The sequence below is a fragment of the Oryzias melastigma genome, linkage group LG9 (assembly GCF_002922805.2).
Source record: "Oryzias melastigma strain HK-1 linkage group LG9, ASM292280v2, whole genome shotgun sequence".
Taxonomy (NCBI): domain Eukaryota; kingdom Metazoa; phylum Chordata; class Actinopteri; order Beloniformes; family Adrianichthyidae; genus Oryzias; species Oryzias melastigma.
Window position 1 is genome coordinate 23,291,635 of NC_050520.1, and position 9,444 is coordinate 23,301,078.

The 9,444-nt window shown below is 38.6% G+C and overlaps 2 protein-coding genes across 2 annotated transcripts in view; one reads left to right on the forward strand and one right to left on the reverse strand.

Annotated features, from left to right (window-relative positions):
* The window catches only part of LOC112148063 (E3 ubiquitin-protein ligase NEURL3-like), a 5,221-nt gene extending 638 nt beyond the window's left edge, over positions 1-4,583 (reverse strand). Inside the window, exons 1-4 of the mRNA XM_024274848.2 lie at positions 1,798-4,583; positions 478-987; positions 203-364; positions 10-109 (exon numbers count right to left, since the gene is read on the reverse strand). Of these exons, the coding sequence (XP_024130616.1) occupies positions 10-109; positions 203-364; positions 478-987; positions 1,798-1,837 (812 nt within the window). The 5' untranslated portion in view covers positions 1,838-4,583. The remainder of the gene's footprint in view (positions 1-9; positions 110-202; positions 365-477; positions 988-1,797) is intronic.
* Positions 4,584-7,112: 2,529 nt separating this feature from the next.
* nkx6.3 (NK6 homeobox 3) lies at positions 7,113-9,438 on the forward strand. Its single transcript, XM_024276110.2, has 3 exons — positions 7,113-7,888; positions 8,349-8,518; positions 8,714-9,438. Exons 1-3 carry the CDS (start codon positions 7,477-7,479, stop codon positions 8,942-8,944), a joined length of 813 nt encoding a protein of 270 aa, XP_024131878.1. The 5' UTR covers positions 7,113-7,476; the 3' UTR covers positions 8,945-9,438.
* The last annotated feature ends 6 nt before the right edge of the window (positions 9,439-9,444 follow it).

Here is a 9,444-nt window from a genome sequence, read left to right on the forward strand (position 1 = left end):
GTCCCAAACTGCAGCGAGACTCTGGAGGTGCATTGGTAACACAAACACTTGTGGCCACAGGGCAGTGCACTTTTGACTGCTCTCTGCATGCACACAACACATGTTTCATCTGGAACCAGAAGACAGGAATCAAGGTTATCTTACTGGAATCACGCAGACACATTTCACTGCAATAAGATGCTTTAGAAGGGATTCTTTTTACCTGCTGACATGTCCGTATCAAGGCAGGAGATGCACTCATCAGCTTGTCCAGATGTTGAAGCGTTAGCATTCAAGTTGCAGCCTCGATCAGGTGAGATGGGAAGCTCAGGTGCAGAAACAGGACAGGACTTTCTTCTATAAAACAATCCTTTCATCTCAGAGCCTGCAGCAATGAGGTTAAAGCAAATGTCAGTTACAGAACGTATCCATGATTTTGACATTTGAATGGAGAATAAGACAAATAGGTCAGATATGTTGTGTATGTGATAAACATACCAAGCAGACGAATGGATCGTGTCTGTCCATAGATGTCGATCATGGCCCAGAGGGGCTGACTGAGGTCCACTCCTGAGAGCAGTTTCCGTCTGGTGTTGCTGCTTTCTAAGTATACGCTTCCACCAGCAGAGACCCAGAACACCAGCTCTGAACCTGCAGAACACTGGTACTCAGGCACAGGAACAGCCCAGTGGCCCCGCTTGTTAGTGAGATTCGGGATGGCCATCTCAGGCAAAGGTAAAGATCTGTCCGAAGGTGGGACGCTGGTGAAGCCGACTCGCATGGCGCCTTGCCATCTAAACACGTCATCCTTCTGCACTCGAACACGAATCCTCTCCCGGACCCTCACCGGGCGACTAGTGAACACCACGCCACCTCTGAACGTGTCGCCTCTCCTCTCAGCCTGCAGACCGTCCGAGCTCAGGTGGATCCGGTCTCCAGCAGCCTGGCCATAAAAAGTCAGAGGTCCGAGGCAGTGACACCTGCACTTATGAGCTGTAACTGAACCACCTGTTGGAGAGCAAAACCAAAACAGTTACTTCCATGCACCAACAATGGCAAATAACAAATCCATAATGGCTAATTTTGATCCTCAGAGGCAATCCTTTATTTGTCATTTTTAAGCTGGAAGTTAGTTAATAAAAGGGTTTATGGCTGCCATCCGTCACAAGCAGACAAAAAGGTGAAGTGCATGACTAAATTTTATAAAACCTCGGGAAGCCCATACCTGCAGAACCAGCAACAGCCGTCACAATAAGAGACTTACACAGAAGTTAGCTGCCTTATTCGAAAATTTAGTCAAGAAATTTTATAAAAAGTTAATACTTTTCCACAAAACTGCAAACATTATAGTTAAAAGTTGCTTTAAAATTGCTTAGAAAAATGTGTCATCTTCCTTGCTTGATGCACCATGTAGGTCACCTATTATGTCACATTAAGAAAACTTCCACTCAGAAATGAGTCACGAAGAATGTGTGTTCACTTGAGCAATTTGTGGATTACTTCCAGTCAAAATAGCCATAAACTTATTTTAAACATTTTCTTTATTTACTTTTTATTACCTTTATCAGCTTCCACATAACCTTTTATGTGAGTTTCTTCTTTTATTTGACATTTAAAAGTTGTCTCCTTTAATAACTGTAATATTAAGAAACTTGTCCTAAAAAAAACAGTCATTCTGCTTCAGTTTGAAATTTTGTTTTAGTTTTATGTATTAATTTGTGGAAAATACTTAAACTGATACTTCTGAGGGTTAAGAACATACAAAGAAAAATAAATTCCAAATGACACATTTTCTAGTAGAAGTAGAAAACTTCTCACCAGAATTCTTCCGTTTGTTCCAAATTCTTCTTTTCCCCATCTTGAACAACAATTCATAAATCTCCTTCTGCTCTGAGCTGCACTGAGGCACTCGTCTTTAAGTCAAACTGCATATCAGTGGGTGTGTTTGCTGCTTTAAAGACAGGGCACCACGTGCAATTTGAAAACACAAACATGAATCACATGAACGCAAAAGAGGTGGGACTGAGGGAATGACCAAGCCTTGGAAATTTACCTAAAACAAAGCACAGAGCAGACATGAGATCAATTAATGTTCCAGTTAATGTCATTTATACATTTTTTTATTTTTATTAAACATTTTAGAGAAGCAGAACAAACCAAAAGCTGGACGATACTTGATCCACTATTGTAGATTTTTCATCAATTTTTAACTTTTTTTGCTGACTTTTTTTAAATAAGCATTTGTGTATTAATGCAACAAATTTTCTGAGATGATTTTTCCATTTTTTAATAAAGAAAATGTTTTGTGTCCGTGTTAGTTTTGACATATCATACATGATTGCAATGTAAAAAATTAAAATTAGAGTTACAAGAAATAAAGAGACAAATTTGGGGGAAAAAATGATACCAACTCCACATAAATCATCTGATTTGTGGAATCCCCTCATTGGAAATCCCACTGATAGCAATAAAAACCACCAAAGCCGCAGTAGGTTTAGAGGAATTGGTCGCTCTGCAAGGAACTGAAAGTAAGAGAGGGCACGTGTCTGTACAATTCTGTAGTTGTTACTGAAAACTAGATAGAAGTTGTCTCCTCCCACAGCCTTGTAATCTGTGTTTGTTTAAAGCGTCACTCCTCCTCGCTGTCACATGACTATGTGAATCAACCACAGGAAATCCCGGATGAGATTACCATCCCAGGAAAGTTCCCCGCCTTTTGTGCAGCAATGCCTCTCTGGCCCCTCTCGTTGCCCTCCCATGACAGTCTAAGCTACAAATCTAAAGTAAATGATTATGTCAGCAGGTGTAAACATTTACAGAGCATGCACACAGAGGGAGAGTTTTGAGGTTGGTTGGGTAAATTTGAGATTGGTAAGAATTTGAGATTTAGGACATTAAATATGCTGGTAAAAACCTCCTGCAACACATCGTGTCTAAAGTTTTACATTAAAGCAAGTTCTGAATATACTTAGATTTTAGCACAGGGTGGGGAACATAACGGCCCTGAGGCACACCAAACTATTTAGTCTGACCTGTCAAACTGGAATAAATTATATTGATTTCCCTTATTAATGTTTTCTTTTCCTGTAATTCTGGTGGGCTCCTATAGAGGGCGCACTAGAAATAAATTGAGTTTAGTTTAGATGCATAAAGTTATTATGCATACATGTGGTATTAAAAGATTTATCATTTCTCTGATGTGTGTTTACTGAGTCGGACGGTCATTTTTCTGATCATTCCAACGCCACACAAATGCAGCATTTAAAGCATTTTTTTTATGTTTAATTTTATTTTTATTTATATTTTCAACTTATTTTATTTTTTATCTTATTTTTTCCAGGTTAAGTTGAGTAGAATAGAATAGAATAGAATAGAATAGAATAGAATAGAATAATATGGAATGCTTTATTGTCATTTTACAGACACATGACAAAATTCAAGGTCACCATCATAGTAAGTGCATAATAAAAGGACAATAATAAAAGGCAAAAACATAAATACTGCAAAGAAACAGTATAAATATATACATTTACATGTGTACAAATTTCATTCATGAATTTCATATTGTTTTTATCTTTAAATCAAACTATGCTACCAAATTAAATAAATTTAAAAAGTAAAAACAAGGAGGTTGACTATGTTTTTTAAATATTCCTGTTTTTTATAAAAAGAAGTTGCCATTTTTTAAGCATTTGCCTTTGACAGAACGTATTTTAATATTTAATACGACGCTGCACTAAAATGTGGGAAGACTTATTTCTTTAGGACATCCACACATGTTCTTTGAAGGTGTTTGTTTATAACATGGATGTTTTTTACTGACTGAATCACAGGCGATAAAGAAAGTACTAAATCCCTTAAACCATTAAAGTCCACATGGGCTTGTCATACTTTTCGTTTCTTTTTTGCTTTTCTGTCCTTTGTTTTGGTCAAAGAGCAAGCTGCCTTAAATAAAAATACTTATTTCAGCCAAACTTTCATTAGGATCTGATGCTCTGTTTGAACTTTGGGTGACATAAGAAACGTGCATAAGAAAACAGAAGATGACCTGAGTCTAAAATGTTAAAAAGATTGTATTTTTGTTTTGTTCATTATTTATTTCAGTGGATAAAGAAGCCTCTATCTAAAGTGAGTGTTTTAAACATGTTGTATTAAACTTGTGTCTTCTCTAAGTTCACATGAAATGGTGAAGATCAGCACATTTGAGAGTTGAGCATTTATAATAAAGAGCCATCACTTTCTTGTACACGAGTCAATGGATAATCTCTGTTAACAAATCAGAGGTTGTGATTGTGAGGGAGTGCTGTTTGCTTTTTAATCGGCCTTATCAGATGCCTTCTTTGAATGAGTTCACCTTGAACTTCAGTGATTCGTGTTTCTTAATCCACTAACAATAATCCCCCCACCACCACCACAGACTCATGAGCTTTTGTGTGAATGTGAATCGTATTTCAAAGCCGCCACATTGCATATTTGTGGGGAAAAGTCACTCGAAACCACCAAGCACAAAGTTTGTTTTAGATTTCAAACAAAATGTGTCCTTTCTGGATGTCTGTTCTGACTAGACAATTATATTTTAACATTTATATTTAGAAATAGAAAATTAAAAAGAGAGGTCTTACAGTTGATGAGTTTAAATTACAGTTAAGCCATTTTTGATTTAAGTTGTTTCACTGATTATGCATGACACAGAGGTGATGCATCTTTTACAGTCCTTTTAAAATCTATCAGAAAAGTGGATGTTATTAAATATATATGAAATATTTTTTGCAAGAGCCCCGTATTTCTTTATTTTTATGTTGTTTTGTTCTTCAAGTTTCTATAAATGTTAGGTACCAACAGGCTGTAATCCACTAAGTTTGGTTAAATGTTAAGGATGTAGAATACAGTGAGGCAAATAAGTATTTGAACACCCTATAATTTTTCAAGTTCTCCCACTTAGAAATCATGGAGGGATCTGAAACATAAAATTTGTTTTAGATTGACTCTCACAGTGGACATGCTCCTAAGATAAAAATTTCAGCCCCTCCATGATTTCTAATTAGCCAAACTTGCAAAACCACAAAGTGTTAAAATACTAATTTGCCTCACTATATATTTGGGGGGGAAATCTTAATTCATAATACTTTTGATGTATTCTTATTTATTTATTTATTTTGAAAAAAGGAGGACCACAACTCGAAACCACGTCACCGGACTCATAGGCTGCAGTCTCAGGTACGTCATCCTGCATGTAAGTTTGTAACTTAATAGCAGGTTCAGAGTGAGCAGCACAGCTTCTCATCAGCTCACTGAAAACAGATAAGCCTGCAGGGTTGTTTAAAGTCCCACTCCAATCATCTATTGGTCTATTGCAGGCGTCTGCACCCGAGGCTCTGGAGCTACATTTGGCTCTTTAACCTCTCTGTTGTGGCTCTCTGATTAAAGAAAAGCAAACTGCTTTTAATTTCAATTATTACCATATTTTTTAGCATTATAAATCACATTTGTCAAAACAAAACAGTCTGATAAGTTAAACTTTATTCAACTCAAAACAATCAACAAGACTCCTGACTACCCATAATGCTCTAGCAATCCATCAAGTGGTTTGGCTTCATAATTTACCAAAGTTCTACTAAAACACTGATTTTTAAGAGTCATATATCACAGAAAATCTATTCAAAAGGGCACTGTTGATTTTTTTAGGAATATTTAAAGGATGTTAAACATGCCCTATGGTACAGTAACCCAGGTAGGGTTATTTAATTAGCTCTGGTTTAGTTTTAGCTAGTCATGTTCACAAATTTAAGAGAATAACTGCATAGTTTGTTTTCTTTTTAATCAACATTGACATTATAGAACCCACCACATTTACTGCATTGCAATTATCCTATGTGGCACTGTATCTTTTATTTTGAAAGGCAGTCACAGGAAACACTATTGAAAGTTATAAATTATTTCATAATTAGGATAAAAATACAAATTTCTCATCATGCTGTATTTATGCCAGCAAGTTCACACACACACACACATATATATATATATATAAATCATTATAGTAACAATTACATACATTTTAAGCGTAAAAAGACTTTGTGGTTCCCTCTGGGTCTGTATTTTAAAAACCTTCTCTGTGTTCTTTTGATTATTTTTAGCTAAAACCAAAAATTCTGTCAATTGTTAGGACATAGTTTATGCAGGGCGGCAGAAATTCATAAGAAATTTGCCTCTGAGTTTTAGGGCGGGACCACTGATGCAGAACAAGCCTGCCCTCACTTCCCATCATTCATGTTTACATGCTCTCCCACTAGCTTACAGCCCCTCACACTCTCAACCTAACATTACCAGAACAACAAAAATAGTGAGCAATACTGGAGCTATCCAACTGTGCAGTTTTGAGCCACATGTTAGTTCAGATGAGGAATATGAAGAAGTACACGGATCTATTTGTCTACAAGTGGATGCATCAGAATGGAGCTTGTGGCCTGCTGAAGCTTTATCAAACCGCATTTTTTAATCTGCTACTGATTCACCACGATTTGATTAAAAAAATACTCAGAGTTGCAGTTTCAAGCTTAATTCTCTTTATACATGTCCTCAATCATGATGTCACAAGAACATGTTAAAAACATGTCATGACTGCCTTAGTCACAACATCTCAACCTATCCTGCCTGTGTGTGATTGGCCTAACCACAGGTTTTTACCATGGAAATGGGTAAAGTTTTAATTTTATTGGTGTTCCTTCAATTCACCGTCAGTGATGTCATGTTTACAGTAAAGACATTTCTATTAACCTGCAGCATCGTCCTTAGTATTTCTACAAACACAATTGGTTTCAACCAAAGGGTGCTTGACTGTATTTGTTCTTTGTGTGATAAATTTACTAGAGAGCATTGCTTAGATGGATGTGCCTTTTTTTCTGAATCCGTGCACATTTATCTTCTTCTGCTCCTCCTCTGTGTATTTCAGCAGCAACACACTCGGTCAGACATGGCAGGCCATCAAAAAATCTACTTGTTCCCAGTACACCTGTTCAAAAAACTATTAATCTGCTGCCGTCCAATAAAAAGCTTAGCTCTGGCTGAGGAGCCAATAGAAAGGCAATGAAGCTGCGAGACCGAGGCCAATCCCAAGCCGCATTCTAATGCGGACAATCTTTATCAAGGTACCACTCCATCTCCAGATACTGCTTATTTATAATTTCTGAGAGGAGAGGCTGCAGGAGGAGTCTGTCAGAAGGAGAAAACCAACACAGGGGCGTCCAGAAGGCTCGCTAAAAACTTTGGATATGGAGTCAACAAACCTGTGGATAACCTTGGTGTAGTTACATGTTCGGCTACATTAGTAGGCATTGGGAACTAAGTAAAATCAGTGAGTTTAGTTGTTTCGGTCTAGTTGGACGAAGTACTTACTTGTGGTGCACCAAAGACCTTCTCTGGAAAATCTGAATCTATTGGATCTCTTGGATCTTAGTGGATGTGTTGCTGATACACGGAGACACGATTCAAACACTTCCCATGGATCCAAACATCCAGGGGTCTTTCCTGTTCAACAACAACCTGAACCAATTCCCGTCCGACCTTAAGGGACCCGTGTGCCAGTACTCCGTGCCCAACTCTTTCTACAAGCTCAACCCAGGCCTCAATAGCCAGCTGCAGCCGGGGACGCCACACGGCATCAACGACATCCTCAGCCGCTCCATGGTGGGAGTGGGCTCCACTGGCACCACCACGCTGCTGTCCGGGTACTCCCCCATGGGTGGCTTTGGCCCCTCCGTGACCAGCACGTCCATGTACTACAACCGAGACTACAACCCCTCTTTGGGCAGCTTCTCCAAGATTGGTGCCGAGTGCCCGATGAAGGGTCGCAGCGTGAGCTGCTGGGCAGAGAGCACCTGTGAGTGGAGAGGACGGCAGCAGTGCACTAACAGTGAGTGTCAGTGAGGGAGACTTTCTCAGCCACCAGGGAAAACTCTGCTGGGTTTGACCTCAGATTCAACCAAATTTAACACAGGAGCTCCAAAGTTTATGTTCTTTGATTTACTGTGACTGAAAAGTTATAGTATGTTAAAGATTTTGAGTTAAAGTGTCACTTGCAACGCCTCAGGTGTTAAAGGGTTAAACATAATTATGTTTTTAGAACTGTATTGAACTAAAACTTTTCTTTACTCAAAAAAAAAAAAAAACACTTTGACAGTAAAATTTAATTGTTTTGTTGATTATTTGGCCAATTCCATACCCTCACTTCCATAAATTTGTGTTTTTTATTAACCAAAAATGCAATGACTGTTGCTGACATTCCACACTTGTCCTGCCAAGCAGTTTTTAATAGTTTAACACGGCAATGACATTAAGATTTTAACGCTACATCTCGCTTTGGTCCCCTCCAGGCAGCGGCTCTCTTGTGGAAATACCCAGCAGGAAGAAACACACCAGACCGACATTCAGCGGTCATCAGATATTTGCTCTGGAGAAAACCTTCGAACAGACTAAATACTTGGCTGGACCAGAGAGAGCGAGACTGGCGTACTCTCTGGGAATGACTGAATCCCAAGTTAAGGTCAGAGTGAAAACACACTTAGTGTCAATATCTTGAAAGTCGATGATTAAGGTTCTATCTCAAATGATTTGAATTGAAATGCAGTTAAATCAGAAGAGATTTGAGTAAAGATGCTTGTGGGGAACAGCAGGTTATTTATCCTATGGATTACATGTAGAGTAATACCTGCCATTGATCACAACATTTGTGTGTCAGGTGTGGTTTCAGAACCGACGCACCAAGTGGAGGAAGAAGAGCGCCTCCGAGCCCACATCCACGCAGGCGAGTCACGTCGGACAGGGCGGAGAGGCCTCCGAAAACGAGGTGGAGGACGAGGAGTACAACAAACCCCTTGACCCCGACTCAGACGACGATAAGATCCGACTCCTGCTGCGCAAGCACCGACGGGCGTTCTCTGTTCTGCGCCTCGGACCGCATCCAGTCTGACCCACCGCAGACCTGCATGCTGTGATATGTATGACTTTGAATACAGAAGTTTGATCAAACAGCAGCTGCGCATGTCCAGAATAGATCCAATGAAGCCTCTCCAAAAGGGACAAACTGTTATTACATAAATGTTTAAGTATAAGAGATAAAAGGTGGTGTTTGGAGAAATTTGTGCTTCTGACATTGCTTTGTAAAAACCTGCATGATGCTATTTGTGAGAGAAAATGATTAAAAATTGTTGTTTTTTCAATTAACCTAAGTTGTTTGTGAATATTTTAATTTTAAAGTCAATCTTTTTTTTTTTTACCAAAATAACATATAAATAAGACTATTCCTTGTCTCTGATCTTCTAAATGCTTTACTTGAGCACAAACCCCTTTCACTGCAAATGTAATATCCACTCAGAACGATGCACAATAAATTCTGTATGTTGTTTGTCAAAGTTGTTATTTTTTGCAACCAAAACAACAACAAAAACAAAGATTACCTGCAAACATAAT

Excerpts from the sequence above, each read along its gene's own strand:
- nkx6.3 (XM_024276110.2), top strand. The coding sequence starts at position 7,477 with ATGGATCCAAACATCCAGGGGTCTTTCCTGTTCAACAACAACCTGAAC. Across the intron at positions 7,889-8,348 it reads ACGGCAGCAGTGCACTAACA|GCAGCGGCTCTCTTGTGGAA; the intron begins GTGAGTGTCAGT and ends GGTCCCCTCCAG. Across the intron at positions 8,519-8,713 it reads TGACTGAATCCCAAGTTAAG|GTGTGGTTTCAGAACCGACG; the intron begins GTCAGAGTGAAA and ends TTTGTGTGTCAG.